General features: G+C 42.6%; 2 protein-coding genes across 2 annotated transcripts; one reads left to right on the top strand and one right to left on the bottom strand.

Annotated features, from left to right (window-relative positions):
* The first annotated feature begins 3873 nt into the window (after positions 1-3873).
* LOC112220231 (zinc finger and SCAN domain-containing protein 2) lies at positions 3874-8238 on the top strand. The gene has a single exon (XM_024381963.2). The coding sequence runs from the start codon at positions 4064-4066 to the stop codon at positions 6320-6322; it is 2259 nt and encodes a 752-aa protein (XP_024237731.1). The 5' UTR covers positions 3874-4063; the 3' UTR covers positions 6323-8238.
* A 10126-nt stretch (positions 8239-18364) lies between these two features.
* LOC112220234 (claudin-4) lies at positions 18365-20277 on the bottom strand. The gene is made up of 2 exons (XM_024381965.2): positions 20168-20277; positions 18365-20033 (listed from the first exon to the last, which is right to left on the bottom strand). The coding sequence occupies exons 1-2, from the start codon at positions 20215-20217 to the stop codon at positions 19385-19387; spliced, it is 699 nt and encodes a 232-aa protein (XP_024237733.1). The 5' UTR covers positions 20218-20277; the 3' UTR covers positions 18365-19384.
* Positions 20278-20561: the final 284 nt, after the last annotated feature.

Genomic DNA, 20561 nt, shown 5'->3' with positions numbered 1-20561 from the left:
GCTATGTTAGCTAGCTGGCTATGGCTTCCAACACTGGAACTCTTCCACATCAAGGTAAGCTTTTGGTTTTTCTAATTCAGTGGTTCCCAAACTTTTTATAGTCCTGTACCCCTTCAAACATTAAACCTCCAGCAATGTGCACCAGGGTCAGCGCACTCTCAAATGTTTTTTTGCCATCATTGTAAGCCTGCCACACACACACACATACAATACATTTTTTGGAACTCTAGGGGCAGTATTTTCATTTTTGGGAAAAAAACGTTCCCGTTTTAAACAGGATATTTTGTCAGGAAAAGATGCTAGAATATGCATATAATTGACAGCTTTCGATAGAAAACACTAACGTTTCCAAAACTGTAAAGATATTGTCTGTGAGTATAACAGAACTGATGTTGCAAGCGAAAGCCTGAGAAAGATCCAATCCGGAAGTACCCCAGGTTTTGAAAGCGCTGCGTTCCAATGACTCCCTATTTGGCTGTGAATGTACCATCAACAAGCTTACGCTTTCTACGTATTCCCCAAGGTGTCTGCAGCATTGTGAGGTAGTTTTACGCATTTCTGTTTAAGAATAGCCGTATGCGGACACATTGCGTAAGTGGTCACAAGGTGGCTCCGAGAGAGATTCTCGTGTAAAGTACAGAGGTAGCCATTCCTCCAATCGGTCCTAGAGAAAAGGAATTGTCCCGACGGATATATTATCGAATAGATATTAGAAAAACACCTTGAGGGTGGATTCTAAACAACGTTTGCCATGTTTCTGTCGATATTATGGAGCTAATTTGGAATATTTTTTGGCAGTTGTAGTGACTGTGATTTCTCAGCCAAACGTGAAGAACAAACGGAGCTGTTTTGCCTACAAAAATAATATTTTGGGAAAAAATTAACTTTGGCTATCTACCTGGGAGTCTCGTGAGTGAAAACATCCGAAGTTCATCAAAGGTAAACGATTAAATTTCATTGCTTTTCTGATTTCCGTGACAAGGTTGCCTGCTGCTAGCAAGGCATAATGCTATGATAAACTTACACAAATGCTTGTCTAGTGTTGGCTGTAAAGCATATTTTGAAAATCTGAGATGACAGGGTGATTAACAAAACGCTAAGCTGTCTCTCAATATATTTCATTTGTGATTTTCATGAATAGGAATATTTTCTAGGGATATTTATGTCCGCTGCGTTATGCTAATTAGTTTCAGGCGATGATTACGCTCCCGCATGCGGGTTTGGGAGTCGCTTAAGAATGAGTGAGTGTGTCACTTCCCATGAGCCGGGTTGTGACAAAGAGCTCTTATAGTACCAGGGCACAAATAATAATAATAATAAACCATTTTGTTCTTTATTTATCCATCTTACATATACAACCTTATTTGTACATCAAAAATTGTGAAAAACTCACACAGGTTAATGAAAAGGGTGTGCTTGAAAGGATGCACATAACTCTGCAGTGTTGGGTTGTATTGGAGAAAGTCTCAGTCTTAAATAATTTTCCACACACAGTCTGTGCCTGTAATTAGTTTTAATGTTAGTGAGGGCCGAGAATCCACTCTCACATAGATAGGTGGTTACAAAGGGCATCAGTGTCATAACAGAGCAATTTGCCAAGGCAAGAAACTCTGAACGCAACCCTATCCCGAAATCTGGCAGTGACTTCTGATTCAATTCAATTTTCACAGAACCGCTTGTTGCAAAGATATCGGTAAGTAGACTGGAGGCAGGGCATGAAAGGGATAACGAATCCAGTTGTTTGTGTCATCTGTTTCGGGAAAGTAATTGCAGACTCAACTCACTCAGGTGCTTTGCTATATCATAGTTGACATTGTCCTTACGCTTGAGTTCATTTGCACACAAAAGAATCATACAATGATGGAAAGACCTGTGTGCTGTTCAGCGAGAAAAAACATCACCCAGATAGGCCAGTCGTGTGAGCGGTCAGACAAGTGAAAATTATGGTCAGTAAAAAGAACTTTAATCTCATCTCCCAATCAAAAAAACGTCAATATTTTGCCCCTTGATAACCAGCGCACTTTTGTATGTTGTAAAAGCGTTACATGGTCGCTACCCATATCATTGCATAATGCAGAAAATACACAAGTTCAGGGGCCTTGCTTTAACAAAGTTAACCATTTTCACTGTAGTGTCCAAAACATCTTTCAAGCTGTCAGGCATTCCCTTGGCAGCAAGAGCCTCTCGGTGGATGCTGCAGTGTACCCAAGTGACGTCGGGAGCAACTGCTGTCATGGCTTTTATAGATATAAAAACATCTTGACCACCAAAGTCCATTTGATGTCACAAAGCTGTCCAGTACTTTAAAAATATCCTCTCATGTTGTCCTAGTTTCCAGTGGTTTGCAGAAGAGGATTTATCCCTTAATTGACCCCCCATAAACGTAACGGACATATACAGTTGAAGTCGGAAGTTTACATAAACAAGTTTTAATGACTCCAACCTAAGTGTTTCAATCACTCCACAAATTTCTTGTTAACAAGCTATAGTTTTGGCAAGTCTGTTAGGACGTCTACTTTGTGCATGACACAATTGTTTGCAGACAGATTATTTCACTTATAATTCACTGTATTACAATTCCAGTGGGTCAGAAGTTTATATACACTAAATTGACCTTACCTTTAAACAGCTTGGTAAAATTCCAGAATATTATGTCATGGCTTTAGAAGCTTCTGATAGGCTAATTGACATAATTTGAGATGTACCTGTGGATGGATTTCAAGGCCTACCTTCAAACTCAGTGTGTCTTTGCTTGACAGTTTGCCCTCAGCAGACCTGAAATTTGCTCAGCGCCCAAAAGTTTTTGAGGGAACATTGGGTGGGAGTTTTCTGTATGAGGGAGTTAAGAGCTCCATCACTTGCGGTATGGGTTTGGAAGTGAAGGGACCTTTATATCAGTAAGAAATCATTTTCTAAAAACAAAAAGGGTAAATTGATACACACCTTTTATAGGGTTAGTGTTCCCACACGGCCATTTCTCTATGTTACAGCGCATGTTTACAGAAAACAAATGGAAGACAGTGTTGACGACTTGTGCTAATTAGCTATATGTGTCTCCTAACACCTGTGTGTAAACGGAAGACAAAAATGTTGGCACTGAAAAATACTGTCTGCTGCAACTGAGAAAATCGATTAAACCAATGTACAGAAAAGTCTGTATTTTGCATTTATGGGATAATTTTGATGTGAAATTTTATTTCATTTTAATTTATTTTACCTTTATTTAACCAGGTAGGCAAGTTGAGAACAAGTTCTCATTTACAATTGCGACCTGACAATGAAAGTAGAGGGATTTATGTTTCCAGAACCATACAGCAATTGAGATTCTGTTCACATTTAGATGGAGTATTTGGCTGTTTAGGCTTCCAAAGCCAATTCACCTTTAAACAGAACATGTAGGCCCTTGGACTGTAAGGAGTAACGTTAGGCTCCTTTAGTGGATTTTTTGGGCTAGGACTCTCCTACTGTATCTTTACTTAACTGAAGGCTAAATCCTCCCAAATCCAAAGCGTCCAATGGATACAGAATAAAAGGCATCTCCATAGACAATGTGTTATGTATGAAATAATGTGATACCATTATATAGCATGTATCCTAGGTACTAATGTATGTTGCTACGAGAGCAGTTATACGTATTCAAGTACCGCGCATGCGCAACAATGCACTGCGCTTGAGTTTGAATAACAAATTCAAAGGCTGTGTTCGAGGGCATCAAAACCGGTATTTATAATTTTAAAAAATAAAATACTATTTAACCTTTGAATGACTGACTGACCTACAAATAACATTTGTTATTTAGACTCGCATTTAAAATCAATGTCGAATGCGCCCAAAGACCGTACAAGAAGAAGTTGTGACAAAATGTGAAATTCGCACTCCGACCTGTGAAAGGCAGCAATACGCAACACAGCGTATTGCTGCCGGAAACTACCAAGAAGAAGTAATGTAAATGTTCTCTGCTTGAAGTATAATTCCTACCATGCAATGGGCACCGCAATTTGGGTGAAACATCGACTTTATTTGCTTGATATTGAGGATATCTCGTTGATAGCTCTACCCCAAAATGGACCTGCTGCTGCAAATGGACAATTTCGATAGCACCATAGAGGATTGGGCTACATATATCGAGAGACTTGAGCAGTATTGCTTTGCTAACGATGTAGAAGCTGAAAGGAAAGTGGGGGTACTTCTGGGTGTAATGGGAGCTAAAACATATAACTTGCTATGTACCCTTACAGCACCGACAAAGCCAGAAGAGAAGACTTTCAAAGAGATTGTAAACGCGTTACAGACCCATCTAAATCCAAAGCCGCTGGTCATAGCCGAACGTTTCCGATTTCACAAGCGGAATCAGCAAAAGACAGAGTCAATACCGGAGTACATTGCGGAGCTCCGCCAGCTCTCGCAGTATTGTCAGTTCGGACAGGGATGGTCGGATGCGCTCAGAGACAGGCTGGTATTCGGGTTACACAACGAGAGCACACAGAAACGGCTCTTATCAGAAATAGATCTGACATTGGCGCGCGCATTGGACATAGCCATATCAATGGAAACTGCCGAAAAAGATACAGGAGAGTTACAGAGGAAAAATACAGTGGAATGCACAGTGAACAAGTTGAACACCCGAGGTAAAGAGAAATCACAGGCATGCTTTCGGTGTGGTAAAAAGTCACATGACCCTGTCGATTGCTGGTTTAAAGACAAAGACTGTAGACAATGTAACAAAAGAGGACACATACAGAAAATGTGCAAATCGAAGCAGAGTGATAAAAAGTCACCCAAAACAGGAAAGAGAGAAGGAGAAGTGCATCAGGTTACTGAAACTGATTCAAATGACTCTGATGAAGAAGACATGTCATGTCTTGAACTTTTCTCTCTTAAAGAGACAGATCGCAAAATAATCTGTGTGACACCTGAGGTAGAGGGGGTGGCACTAAAGGACACAATGTTTGACAGCAAGGACATCAGTTCACATACAGATAGACAATTGCGTCAGAGAACGTTGGAGAAAGGGAAGGAAATGGCCACAATCTCTGATGATGGTGATGATGGTTATGATGGTATTGATGATGATGATTATGATTATAATGATGATAATGGTGACGACGATTATGATGATAATAATGGTAATGATCATTATGATGCTGGTGACAGTAGTGATAAAGATGGTGATGATGATGATGCCTGTGACAACAGTTCTAAAACCAGAGACAAGCCCTACCACTGCTTAGACTGTGGTAAGAGTTTTACCCGAGTCTATCATTTAAAAAGACACAAGCAAACACATAACAAAGAAAAATTTCACCAATGCTCTGATTGTGGTAAAAGCTTCACTCGACCGGAACATTTGAAAAAACACCAGCGAAGCCATATGACTGACAAATCATACCATTGCACTAACTGTGATGAGTGTTTCTCTAAAGCAGCACAACTAAGAAGTCACATGAAAGTGCATGCCGGGGAAAAGCCTCACCTCTGCACCGATTGTGGGAAACTATTCCAGTCGTTACACGCGTTTGAAAGACACCAACAGAAACATGCTGGAAAGATGCTTCACCAATGCTCAGACTGTGGTAAAGGTTTTACCAGAGCCTATCACTTGAGAAGACACCAGAATACACATAAAGAGAAGTCTAATTACTGCTCTGATTGTGGTAAGAGCTTCACTCGTCCGGAAAATCTAAAACGACACCAGCGGAAACACAAGGAAAAGACACGTTACCACTGCTCTATGTGTGAGGAGAAGTTCTCTACACAGGCAATGTTAAATAGTCACCTGCAGGTACATGTTGGAGAGCTACCTCACCATTGCTCTGACTGTGGAAAGGCGTTCTCAGACAAAAGACAATTTGAGATCCACCAGAAAAGACATCAGCGAAAAACTGTAAAAAAGAGGTCTTACCTTTGCAGTGACTGTGGAATGACTTTCAACAAGCCAAGCACATTTAAGGTGCACCAGAGATCTCACACAGGAGAAAAACCATACAGCTGCTCAGAGTGTGGGAAGAGTTTTGTCCAGTCCACCACACTCCGGATCCACCTCCAGTGGCACGCTGGGGAGAGGGCCAGCTACTCCTGCCCTGTCTGTGGGAAGACTTTCTCTCGAGCTGACAGTGTGAGGAGACACCAGATGGTTCACACAGGAGAGAGACCTCATGAGTGCCACTGCTGTGGGAAACGCTGCTTCCGACGGAGTGCTCTGATCATACATATGAGGAGTCACACTGGAGAGAAACCATATGTTTGTTCTGAGTGCGGGAAGAGGTTCTCCCAAGACGGTGACCAGAAACGACACCAAATAAGACACCACCCTGACCTCTGACCTGAAGAGGACAGCAGGCACAGGCAGGCTTCAGTACAGGCAGACAGGCACCCAAATCCACCCTCAGCCCCTACCCTACTAGCTCATACCCCTTAGCCCCTATACCAGGGGGTCGCAAAGTCATTCCTGGGGGGTCTAGTGGTTTTTACTATTTCCCATATTATGGCTAAAATCTGCTAGCTAGCTAACCAAGAATTGTAATGATGTATTTGAGAGACAAGTGCTCATTGTACAAATGTATTTGTTTTCAATCAACATTGGAGATGAAATATAGCTTACATGTTGTCAACAATCTAAGCAAACTCCATTTGTTTTGCCCCATAGTTGCGCACGCATCTGTTTTGTTGCTAAACAACCAACCCCTCTATGCAGATGTTGAAGCACCGTTGCTTGGAAAAACTCCCTAGAAAGGCAGGAACCTAGGAAGAAACCTACAGAGGAACCACATTCATAATTGTTTTTGTAACTATATTTCTATCCATTCATCATTGTGTACAGTATTCATGGTGCATTCAATAGATGGAAAACAACAAAAAATGATTTAGCAAAGCAGGATACTAGCTACAACTATAGTTATTTATCCCAGTAGCCTACATTATGCACAGAAACCACGTGATAGGCTTCTGATCACCGAAAAGGTCACTAGTTAGCCACAAAGTAAGGTCTGCCTACTTGACCAATCAGATGAATGTTGAACGTGTATGCTGGCTTACAGTTTGCAGGCAACGACCAATCAGATGAGGGAGTGTGATGACCGTATGCCGACCGGCATGCAGGGGCAGACGAGAGACATGCATTTGTTTTGTCTAGTGATCCATCAATGATTTGGTTATTTATTATCCATAATAAAAACCAACATTTCTAAATGCAAATCGGAAGTCTTATTCAAACTCCGCTTGCAGGCTTTATCATGATGTTTGCCCTTACTCATAGTTACTTGTCTTAACCCTACATATGAGGACACCAAGGTCCGGACCTCAAATTAAAAAAAAAAAATTAAAAAAAACAGTAGCGGCACAGTTATAATGCAAATAAACTACAATATAAACTGCATGCTACAGTCCTACTGCAGTATAACTAGTTGAACTTAATATGCACTTCAATTGAACTGGACACTGAGTTGATTGAAGACAGCAGTTCATTTGATATTTTTTACATTTTGTTACTAAGTATGCGTGTCAAATTACGGTTGAGTTAGAATAGTAGAATTACAAAAGGGGCAGTTTCAAAACTTAGTTGTGCATCAGAAATGTTCCTCTTGTTATATGTCACTCATTGAAAGTCACTCAATTATTCCATGTCAGTAAAAAAATTAAGATTGGTAATTTAGTCTAGTTAGTCTAGCCAGCTATCTGAATTGCCAACCGGACCCCGAGAGGGCCCTACTGATTTTGTTTGTCACGCTCACCAGATATCATATTAACATGGCATAAGTAATGGAAAAATGTGTAGAATTGCAGGAACTTAACTTTGAAACTGAAAAAATGTCTCCCCACCCCTGTTGGAAGAAGAAAAATTGAGGACTTAAAAATGTAGATCTATCTATCTATATATATATCTCTATTTACTCCAATATCTGTATTGTTTTTAAAATTGCATGTAGACAAAAATGTACACTTTGATTTTAATTTTTTTCCCCAAAATCCACAAGTAATCCTCAAGTAAAACGTACACAGTTAAATTGGCTGATTTAAGATAAGCTTCAATCCTGTTACATTATTTGGCACTTGGGCACTCACTATGGTCATTTATTTAACATCTTGATATGAGAATTTTTTAAAATTAAGTTTACCACTTTTTGATAGAATGTTAAAATTAGTTGAAATAAAAGTTGCCCTATTCAAAATGTACTCAATTGGTAGAATGTTCCACTCACTCTGTCCTACCAGTTTTTAGATGTCCGGTGTGAAACATTTAAACCAAAGGCAAATGTATTTATGCTGTGGAACATGAGCCTTCATATCAAATCAAAATCAAATCAAATCAAATTTTATTTGTCACATACACATGGTTAGCAGATGTTAATGCGAGTGTAGCGAAATGCTTGTGCTTCTAGTTCCGACAATGCAGTAATAACGAGCAAGTAATCTAACTAACAATTCCAAAAAAAAAAACTACTGTCTTATACACAGTGTAAGGGGATAAAGAATATGTACATAAGGATATATGAATGAGTGATGGTACAGAGCAGCATAGGCAAGATACAGTAGATGATATCGAGTACAGTATATACATATGAGATAAGTATGTAAACCAAGTGGCATAGTTAAAGTGGCTAGTGATACATGTATTACATAAGGATGCAGTCGATGATATAGAGTACAGTATCAACGTATGCATATGAGATGAACAATGTAGGGTAAGTAACATTATATAAGGTAGCATTGTTTAAAGTGGCTAGTGATATATTTACATAATTTCCCATCAATTCCCATGATTAAAGTGGCTGGAGTAGAGTCAGTGTCATTGACAGTGTGTTGGCAGTAGCCACTCAATGTTAGTGGTGGCTGTTTAACAGTCTGATGGCCTTGAGATAGAAGCTGTTTTTCAGTCTCTCGGTCCCAGCTTTGATGCACCTGTACTGACCTCGCCTTCTGGATGACAGCGGGGTGAACAGGCAGTGGCTCGGGTGGTTGATGTCCTTGATGATCTTTATGGCCTTCCTGTAGCATCGGGTGGTGTAGGTGTCCTGGAGGGCAGGTAGTTTGCCCCCGGTGATGCGTTGTGCAGACCTCACTACCCTCTGGAGAGCCTTACGGTTGAGGGCGGTGCAGTTGCCATACCAGGCGGTGATACAGCCCGCCAGGATGCTCTCGATTGTGCATCTGTAGAAGTTTGTGAGTGCTTTTGGTGACAAGCCGAATTTCTTCAGCCTCCTGAGGTTGAAGAGGCGCTGCTGCGCCTTCCTCACGATGCTGTCTGTGTGAGTGGACCAATTCAGTTTGTCTGTGATGTGTATGCCGAGGAACTTAAAACTTGCTACCCTCTCCACTACTGTTCCATCGATGTGGATGGGGGTGTTCCCTCTGCTGTTTCCTGAAGTCCACAATCATCTCCTTAGTTTTGTTGACGTTGAGTGTGAGGTTATTTTCCTGACACCACACTCCGAGGGCCCTCACCTCCTCCCTGTAGGCCGTCTCGTCGTTGTTGGTAATCAAGCCTACCACTGTTGTGTCGTCCGCAAACTTGATGATTGAGTTGGAGGCGTGCATGGCCACGCAGTCGTGGGTGAACAGGGAGTACAGGAGGGGGCTCAGAACGCACCCTTGTGGGGCCCCAGTGTTGAGGATCAGCGGGGAGGAGATGTTGTTGCCTACCCTCACCACCTGGGGGCGGCCCGTCAGGAAGTCCAGTACCCAGTTGCACAGGGCGGGGTCGAGACCCAGGGTCTCGAGCTTGATGACGAGCTTGGAGGGTACTATGGTGTTGAATGCCGAGCTGTAGTCGATGAACAGCATTCTCACATAGGTATTCCTCTTGTCCAGATGGGTTAGGGCAGTGTGCAGTGTGGTTGAGATTGCATCGTCTGTGGACCTATTTGGGCGGTAAGCAAATTGGAGTGGGTCAAGGGTGTCAGGTAGGGTGGAGGTGATATGGTCCTTGACTAGTCTCTCAAAGCACTTCATGATGACGGATGTGAGTGCTACGGGCGGTAGTCGTTTAGCTCAGTTACCTTAGCTTTCTTGGGAACAGGAACAATGGTGGCCCTCTTGAAGCATATGGGAACAGCAGACTGGTATAGGGATTGGTTGAATATGTCCGTAAACACACCGGCCAGCTGGTCTGCGCATGCTCTGAGGGCGCGGCTGGGGATGCCGTCTGGGCCTGCAGCCTTGCGAGGGTTAACACGTTTAAATGTCTTACTCACTTCGGCTGCAGTGAAGGAGAGACCGCATGGTTCCGTTGCAGGCCGTGTCAGTGGCACTGTATTGTCCTCAAAGCGGGCAAAAAGTTATTTAGTCTGCCTGGGAGCAAGACATCCTGGTCCGTGACTGGGCTGGGTTTCTTCCTGTAGTCCGTGATTGACTGTAGACCCTGCCACATACCTCTTGTGTCTGAGCCGTTGAATTGAGATTCTACTTTGTCTCTGTACTGGCGCTTAGCTTGTTTGATAGCCTTGCGGAGGGAATAGCTGCACTGTTTGTATTCAGTCATGTTACCAGACACCTTGCCCTGATTAAAAGCAGTGGTTCGTGCCTTCAGTTTCACACGAATGCTGCCATCAATCCATGGTTTCTGGTTAGGGAATGTTTTAATCGTTGCTATGGGAACGACATCTTCAACGCACGTTCTAATGAACTCGCACACCGAATCAGCGTATTCGTCAATGTTGTTGTCTGACGCAATACGAAACATCTCCCAGTCCACGTGATGGAAGCAGTCTTGGAGTGTGGAGTCAGCTTGGTCGGACCAGCGTTGGACAGACCTCAGCGTGGGAGCTTCTTGTTTTAGTTTCTGTCTGTAGGCAGGGATCAACAAAATGGAGTCGTGGTCAGCTTTTCCGAAAGGGGGCGGGGCAGGGCCTTATATGCGTTGCGGAAGTTAGAGTAACAATGATCCAGGGTCTTTCCACCCCTGGTTGCGCAATCAATATGCTGATAAAATTTAGGGAGTCTTGTTTTCAGATTAGCCTTGTTAAAATCCCCAGCTACAATGAATGCAGCCTCCGGATAAATCGTTTCCAGTTTGCAGAGAGTTAAATAAAGTTCGTTCAGAGCCATCGATGTGTCTGCTTGGGGGGGATATATACGGCTGTGATTATAATCGAAGAGAATTCTCTTGGTAGATAATGCGGTCTACATTTGATTGTGAGGAATTCTAAATCAGGTGAACAGAAGGATTTGAGTTCCTGTATGTTTCCTTCATCACACCATGTCACGTTGGCCATAAGGCATACGCCCCCGCCCGTCTTCTTACCAGAGAGATGTTTGTTTCTGTCGGCGCGATGCGTGGAGAAACCCGCTGGCTGCACCGCTTCGGATTGCGTCTCTCCAGTGAGCCATGTTTCCGTGAAGCAAAGAACGTTACAGTCTCTGATGTCCCTCTGGAATGCTACCCTTGCTCGGATTTCATCAACCTTGTTGTCAAGAGACTGGACATTGGCAAGAAGAATGCTGGGGAGTGGTGCACGATGTGCCCGTCTCCGGAGTCTGACCAGAAGACCGCTTCGTTTCCCTCTTTTTCTGAGTCGTTTTTTTTTTTTTTGTCGCTGCATGTGATCCACTCGGTTACACTGGTTGTAAGGCAGAACTCAGGATCCGCATCGCGAAAAACATATTCTTGGTCGTACTGATGGTGAGTTGACGCTGATCTTATATTCAGTAGTTCTTGTCGGCTGTATGTAAAGAAACCTAAGATGACCTGGGGTACTAGTGTAAGAAATAACACGTAAAAAACAAAAAACTGCATAGTTTCCTAGGAACGCGAAGCGAGGCGGCCATCTCTGTCGGCGCCGGAAGTGTATCCAACAATAGGCTTTGCAGATGTGAAGACAGGTCCATCATGCACTGCTCATTTTGAAGATGATAAGTGAGGTCTGTGATCTCTTTATGATGGCCTGTACATTGACCCACAACACCTTCTTAGAGGTCCTCTTCTGTCCTCTTCCAGATGGACCTCAGTATGGACAGAAATCTTCTTCATCACCATGCTGCTCAGATGTGATGTTTAGAAAATGCAGCATTTCCCACGAACCATAACGCCTCGATCACACCTACAGTGAGGCGCAAATTGGCACGCAGCATCATCTGGATATGTGTGCAACAAAAGATCAACATTCACATTCTGCTACCATTTCTGTCAAGCCGTCTACTCATGCAGTTTGACACATACATTCGATAAGTCCAACGTATGCACCACACAGAACTCACTGCAACGCAATGCTGCAAGGCAAACACAGCGTTCCATTGGAAATGAATGTACTTCTGGTGTACCAAAATGCCCCAAACTCTCGGTGTGATCGAGGCGTAAACTGGCATACGCATCATCACACTCCCTCATCTAATTGGTCGACTAGGCGGGCCCTCTGACTTTGTGACTGTAGTAACTAGTGACGACCAATAGAAAACCGTGAGAGAGGCAAAGCTGATGATGTTCATATGCTCAAAAGCGTACAGGCTGCCGAAAATGCACAAGAAGAAGCTGATGACGTTGCTCTGTTTACATCTTACCTCCGTAGCTAGCTAGCATGTTTTTAAAGTGTAGATAGTTCCCTAGCTATTTTTGATAACAATATTTTTTTTGTAAGCTAACTACAAGTTTTCCTTTCCCGGTCCGAATCTTAGATCGACTAATTGAGAAAAGTTTAGATTTAATCACCAGTTAAAAGGCAACACAGCAGTAGCGGGACAGCTAACTAGCTAGCTGGGATTCTCCTAGCCCAGCTTGATCATGACTCTCAGTTCCATTACATTACAGATAAGAAACATTGGATGAAGGCTTCTGTATGGGAGAGTTTTGTTAAGAGCCACGAATCTCGGTTTGAATATTAATACGCATTAATTGCGGTACGGGTTTGGAAGTATAAATACCTTATATCATATCAGCAATAAATTATTTTCTAAAAACAAAAGGTTAAATTTATACACACCTTTATAAGGTTAGTGTTCCCACATGGCCATATCTCCATGTTACAGCGAGAGTTTACGGAAAACAGACGGAAGACAGAGTTGACTACCTGTGCTAATTAGCTATATGTGTCTCCTAACACCTGTGTGTAAACAGAAGACATACTCCTCAAGTGTTATCACTGAAAAATACTGTTGGTTGCAACTGTGCCAAAACCGGTTAAACCAGAGTACAGCACAGGAGGTTCTCGAAACATAAATCCCTCTACTTTCATTGTGGTACCTTAAATTGGGGAGGACAGGCTCGTGGTAATGTCTGGAGAGGAATCAGTGGAATGGTATCCAGTACATCAAACGCATTGTTTGATTCCATTCAATTTGCTCTGTTCCAGACATTATTATGCATCATCCTCCCCTCAACAGCCTCCACTGGTGTACAGTAAATCTGTATTTTGCATTTATGGAATAATTTTGATGTGAAATGAAAGTAGAGGGATTTATGTTTCGAGAACCATACATCAATTGAGAATCTGGTCACATGTTTTGGCTTCCAATCCATTTCGCCTTCGAACAGAACATGTAGGTTCTTGGACTTTAAAGAGTAACGTTAGACTCCTTTAGTCCTTTATTGGACTATCTTTACTTAACTGAAGGATAAATCCTCCTAAATCAAAAGCGTCCAATGGATACAGAATAAAAGGCATCTCCATAGACAATGTGTTATGTATGAAATAATGTGATACCATTATATAGCATGTATCCTAGGCACTAATGTATGTTGCTACTAGAGCAGTGATACGTATTCAAGTACTGCGCATTCTGTGCTTGAATTTGAACAATTAGGTCATAGGCCATGTTCAGGAGCACCAACACCGCTATGTATCATGGGTACATTGTGAACGACTGACTGATCTACAAATAACATTGAGTAGTTATTTATGATTCAAGGTGATTTGTAGATTAGTCCGTCTCGACTCGCCTTTAAAATCGTCTGCACTGTCGAATGAGCCAAAAGATCGTACAAGATGAAGTTATGTAAACTCGCCTTTTTTTTGTGACAAAATGTGCAATTCACACTCCGACCTGTGAAAGGCAGCAATACGCAACACAGCGTCTTAGTCTACCGGAAACTCATAAGAAGAAAGAAGTCATGTAAACGTTATCTCTGCTTGAAGTACAATTCCTACCGTGTAATGAACACCAACATCGGGGAGAAAAATAGACTAAAACATACTTTATTTGCTTGATATTGAGGATATCTCGTTGATAGCTCTACCCCAAAAATGGACCTGCTGCTGCAAATGGACAATTTCGATAGCACCATAGAGGATTGGGCTACATATATCGAGAGACTTGAGCAGTATTGCTTTGCTAACGATGTAGAAGCTGAAAGGAAAGTGGGGGTACTTCTGGGTGTAATGGGAGCTAAAACATATAACTTGCTATGTACCCTTACAGCACCGACAAAGCCAGAAGAGAAGACTTTCAAAGAGATTGTAAACGCGTTACAGACCCATCTAAATCCAAAGCCGCTGGTCATAGCCGAACGTTTCCGATTTCACAAGCGGAATCAGCAAAAGACAGAGTCAATACCGGAGTACATTGCGGAGCTCCGCCAGCTCTCGCAGTATTGTCAGTTCGGACAGGGATGGTCGGATGCGCTCAGAGACAGGCTGGTATTCGGGTTACACAACGAGAGCACACAGAAACTGCTCCTATCAGAAATAGATCTGACATTGGCGCGCGCACTGGACATAGCCATATCAATGGAAACTGCCGAAAAAGATGCAGGAGAGTTACAGAGGAAAAATACAGTGGAATGCACAGTGAACAAGTTGAACACCCGAGGTAAAGAGAAATCACAGGCATGCTTTCGATGTGGTAAAAAGTCACATGACCCTATCGATTGCTGGTTTAAAGACAAAGACTGTAGACAATGTAACAAAAGAGGACACATACAGAAAATGTGCAAATCGAAGCAGAGTGATAAAAAGTCACCCAAAACAGGAAAGAGAGAAGGAGAAGTGCATCAGGTTACTGAAACTGATTCAAATGACTCTGATGAAGAAGACATGTCATGTCTTGAACTTTTCTCTCTTAAAGAGACAGATAGCAAAATAATCTGTGTGACACCTGAGGTAGAGGGGGTGGCACTAAAGGACACAATGTTTGAGAGCAAGGACATCAGTTCACATACAGATAGACAATTGCGTCAGAGAACGTTGGAGAAAGGAAAGGAAATGGCCACAATCTCTGATGATGATGGTGGTGATGATGATTATGATGGTGTTGATGACGATTATGATTATAACGATGATAATGGTGATGATGATAATAATGTTAATGATCATTATGATGCTGGTGACAGTAGTGATAAAGATGGTGATGATGATGCCTGTGACAACAGTTCTAAAACCAGAGACAAGCCCTACCACTGCTTAGACTGTGGTAAGAGTTTTACCCGAGTCTATCATTTAAAAAGACACAAGCAAACACATAACAAAGAAAAATTTCACCAATGCTCTGATTGTGGTAAAAGCTTCACTCGACCGGAACATTTGAAAAAACACCAGCGAAGCCATATGACTGACAAATCATACCATTGCACTAACTGTGATGAGTGTTTCTCTAAAGCAGCACAACTAAGAAGTCACATGAAAGTGCATGCCGGGGAAAAGCCTCACCTCTGCACCGATTGTGGGAAACTATTCCAGTCGTTACACGCGTTTGAAAGACACCAGCAGAAACATGCTGGAAAGATTCTTCACCAATGCTCAGACTGTGGTAAAGTTTTTACCAGAGCCTATCACTTGAGAAGACACCAGAATACACATAAAGAGAAGTCTAATTACTGCTCTGATTGTGGTAAGAGCTTCACTCGATTGGAACATCTAAAAAGACACCAGCGGAAACACAAGGAAAAGACACGTTACCACTGCTCTATGTGTGAGGAGAAGTTCTCTACACAGGCAATGTTAAATAGTCACCTGCAGGTACATGTTGGAGAGCTACCTCACCATTGCTCTGACTGTGGAAAGGCGTTCTCAGACAAAAGACAATTTGAGATCCACCAGAAAAGACATCAGCGAAAAACTGTAAAAAAGAGGTCTTACCTTTGCAGTGACTGTGGAATGACTTTCAACAAGCCAAGCACATTTAAGGTGCACCAGAGATCTCACACAGGAGAAAAACCATACAGCTGCTCAGAGTGTGGGAAGAGTTTTGTCCAGTCCACCACACTCCGGATCCACCTCCAGTGGCACGCTGGGGAGAGGGCCAGCTACTCCTGCCCTGTCTGTGGGAAGACTTTCTCTCGCTCTAACAGTGTGAGGAGACACCAGATGGTTCACACAGGAGAGAGACCTCATGAGTGTCCCTGCTGTGGGAAACGCTGCTTCCGACGGAGTGCTCTGATCATACATATGAGGATTCACACTGGAGAGAAACCATACATTTGTTCTGAGTGTGGGAAGAGGTTCTCCCAAGATGGCGACCGGAAACGACACCAGATAAGACACCACCCTGACCTCTGACCTGAAGAGGACAGCAGGCACAGACAGGCTTCAGGAGAGGCACACCAGTCCCAAATCCACCCTCAGCCACTACCCTCCTAGCTCCTACCTCCTAGCCCCTATACCAGGGGGTGGCAAACTCATTCCTGGAGGGTCTAGTGGTTTTTATTATTTCCTTTACATTTGTGTCCAATTAACACCTAGACAACCAGGTGAGGGGAGTTCCTAATCAAGTTCAAGGGAGAAGCGACAACCGGCAGACACTCGACCCACCAGATATTGAGTTGACATCCCTGCCCTATACCCTCTACCCCGAGCTCATACACTTAGCTCCAAACCTCTAGCTCCTACTCTCTAGCTAGCCCCTGCCCTCTAGTAAATATCTGGTTTAAAGAACAGCTAAAATATGAACCATTTTATGTCAGGTTGTTTGTTTTGTTTGCTTTTCCATTTCCTCCTTTAATTATACATTGCTATTTGAGATGTGCTGTACTGTGTTCAGAGAACAGTCCTGTAGTTCTCCCTTTCTGTTAGACTCACATTTGCTGCTTTCCAAATAACATTTGCCAAACGTTTAGGCCACAGGGTAATAAATGTTTGTGGACCACTGTGTTATTAGTTTGTGTTTTTCAGTCACTTTGATTCAAGTTTAACAACCAGTAATACATTCATCAGTCCTTGTTTATATCATTCTAAACCAGAAGGTGAAAGTTGGGGTGTGCTGAGTTAGCAGAGGCTACGATTACACACAGCCCTACGTTTATGTATTCACGGTGCATTCGGAAAATATTCAGACCCCTTCACTTTTTCCACATTTTGTTAGACTTATTCTAAAATGTATTAAATTATTTCCCCCCCTTATCAATCTACACACAATACCCCACAATGACAAAACAAAAACTGTTTTTTAGACATTTTTGCAAATGTATTAAATATAAAAATCTGAAATATCATATTTACATAAGTATTCAGATCTTTTATTCAGTACTTTGTTGAAGCACCTTTGGCAGCAATTACAGCCTCAAATCTTCTTGGGTATGACGCTACAAGCTTGGCACACCTGTATTTGGGGAATTTCTCCCATTCTTCTCTGCAGATCCTCTCAAGCTCTGTCAGGTTGGATGTGGAGCCAGGATGAAGGGAAAGATGAATGGCACAAAGTACAGAGAGATCCTTGATGAAAACCTGCTCCAGAGCGCTCAGGACCTCAGACTGGGGCAAAGGTTCACCTTCCAACAGGACAATGACCCTGAGCACACAGCCAAGACACTGCAAGAGTGGCTTTGGGACAAGTCTCTGAATGTCCTTGAGTGGCCCAGCCAGAGAATGGACTTGAACCCGATCGAACATCTCTGATCTGTGCCTCAATACAATCCTGTCTCGGAGCTCTACGGGCAATTCCTTCGACCTCATGGCTTGTTTTTTGCTCTGACATGCACTGTCAACTGTGGGACATTATATAGACAGGTGTGTGCCTTTCCAAATTATGTCCAATCAATTGATTTACCACAGCTGTAGAAACATCTCAAGGATGATCAATGGAAACAGGATGCACCTAAGCTCAATTTTGAGTCTTTGCAAAGAGACTGAATACTTATGTAAATAAGGAATTTGTGTTTTTTGTTTTCAATAAATGTGCAAGAAGTTCTTAAAAACGTTTTTCACTTCATCATTATGGGGTATCGTGTGTAGTTTGATGAGGATCATTTTTTATTTAATCAATTTCAGAATAAGGCTGTAATGTAACAACATGTGGAAAAAGTGAAAGGGTCTGAATACTTTCTGAATGCACTATATATTGTATGTTTGTGTGTGTGGTAGAAGGTCAATGTAGAGAAACCTCAGTAATGCAACTGAAACTGTATTGTGAACTGTGCTTAATAAACAGTCAATAGTACATACTATTAGAATAACAATAGCCTAATGCACATGTAACAGACAATAATACTACACAGAAACACAAGTGGGTTTGTGATTTCATTTTTATTATAAAACTTCAATTGCCCAATAGTTTAAAGAGGGCCAGGAAAACAGATAGGTCCACAATCAGCTAGTTATACAGTACAATACAACAGCATTCAAATGCAAATAAGCTCATTTGATCATCATATGAGGGCACATTGTTCTGAGTAGCATTCACTGCTTACAAAGGACACGTGCAATGTGGGAACCTAAAGTTATTAACTATGTTGAAAACCAGTCCCTGCTTCTATGTATGTAGCTATTTATAACTTACATGCAGACACTAAAGCCAGTTGAGAACAATAGGCTTTATTCACAGAGCACACAGACTTAACAGACCACTCTGGCCAGACAATAGCCTAGTGTCAAATGATAACATCAACATTTAAAACATCTTTACCTTTAGCCTATATAATACTGATGAAATAGTCATATGCAAATACAAGAGTTTATAACAAGTAGGTCCCACTGGGCACAGACATCGTTCAATGTCTCGTTTTCATTTACATGTGGTTGATTTGTCAACTAACGTGAATTTAACTTGAGATGAACCAAAAATGTAACCTTGTCATTGGATTTGGGTTACAAGTTGGGTGAAAAATACGAAATTCCCTTAGTTGATTGATCACTGTTTCAATGTTTTGGTCGTTAGCTGCGCTCTAGGTGTGTATGGCTTCATTGGCAACATTTTTGTTTTTATTTTCTGGTCGCCAGACCCCTATACAACGGTGTAGCCTACAACACACAGAAATATATGTTCGGAAAAAATATACACTGATTTCAAACTGAGGAAGTTAAAGTTTGGTGAAGTCGGCATGCATAACAGACAATCAAACCAAATGAAAAAAAGTATCCTGATATCGTCTAGCCTACACATAATTTCCCTTATCAAAGCCTCCGTTCTAGGTGACCACAATAAAGATAACGTATGTGATGGGCATCAAACAGGAAGGGTAGACATTAACTTGTCTGTCCGGCTCCTGTGGCAAGTTTGGATGTGCGCAAAACTCTCTTTTCATCACCTACACATAATGTCTCTTGTCGAAGTCTCCGTTGGCGGAGATGGTCTTGGTGGGATAGGCACTCTTGCCTCGCTGGGGACAGGAGCAGCACAGCATGGTTCCCCCCAGAAGGAGCAGGGCTGTGGCGGCCCAGCCGATATAGATGGCCGCTCCTATCTCCCTCTTCTTGGACGAGGACACATCTGGGTTGTAAAAGTCTACTATGATGTTATTGGCCATCCAACAGAGGGGAACCAATACCAATAGACCGCTGATTATGTAGACCACCCCGCCGGCGTGCACCACTTTTGCTTTCACCAATTCGGTCTTGATACAGTTAGTGCACTGCGCCCCAGCAATAGTCACCACCAGCCCCGCCACCCCAAGAACCGCCGCGATCACCGTGAGGGCGCGCGCTGTCTGCAGGTCATGGCTGAGCGCCAGCACCGAGTCGTGCATCTTGCACTGCATCTGGCCGGTGCTCTGCACCACGCATGACATCCAGAGCCCGTCCCAGTTGGTCTGCGCGACCACGATATTCATATCGATGAACGCCGTCACCTTCCACATGGGCAGCCCGCACGCGATCATGACCAGGAGCGAGCCCAGTAGGCACAACCCCATCCCCAGGAACTCCAGACAAGCAGAGAGCATGGTGAGCCTTTTTCTTCTTCAAATACAAAGAGGAGATTGAACAAAAATGTCATTTAATATCCACTAGAATATCAGAAAAATATCTTCTCCTATTCGCTGTAGAAATGTTAGGCTTATAATATATGAACTAAGATATGTTAGGATATTAACCTGTTTAGTAAGGTATATAGGGTCTCTAGCAGGACAGGATCTATGTACATCGCTGTCTGAATCCACTCTGTGCAGGATGGGGTGCGGGGTTTGTCATTTGTGGGACGGCTATTCGTACGCCACAGTTCAGATCAACAGTTACACTTATATGTCAAAACAAAGTGGACAGACTTTGAGCCAACCGGCGGCAAGGGCATTCTCCGCTTCAGCCAATGAGCAGGCAGAAGTTGCATCCAGGGAGACGAGAGTTTCGTGAGGAGAGGTGGTGTGTGTGTGGCAGTAACAGAAGAAAAACAACAACAGATGTGCAGGTTGCCCCATGATTGACCAGGCTCTATATGAACTACAGTCTACCTTCATTGTATTACAGAAATTAGTATTGCAATTAGTATTG

Source organism: Oncorhynchus tshawytscha, linkage group LG20 (genome assembly GCF_018296145.1).
Source record: "Oncorhynchus tshawytscha isolate Ot180627B linkage group LG20, Otsh_v2.0, whole genome shotgun sequence".
Classification (NCBI taxonomy): Eukaryota; Metazoa; Chordata; class Actinopteri; order Salmoniformes; family Salmonidae; genus Oncorhynchus; species Oncorhynchus tshawytscha.
The sequence above is the reverse complement of the archived record's forward strand: the minus strand, read 5'-3'. Positions and strand labels throughout refer to the sequence as shown.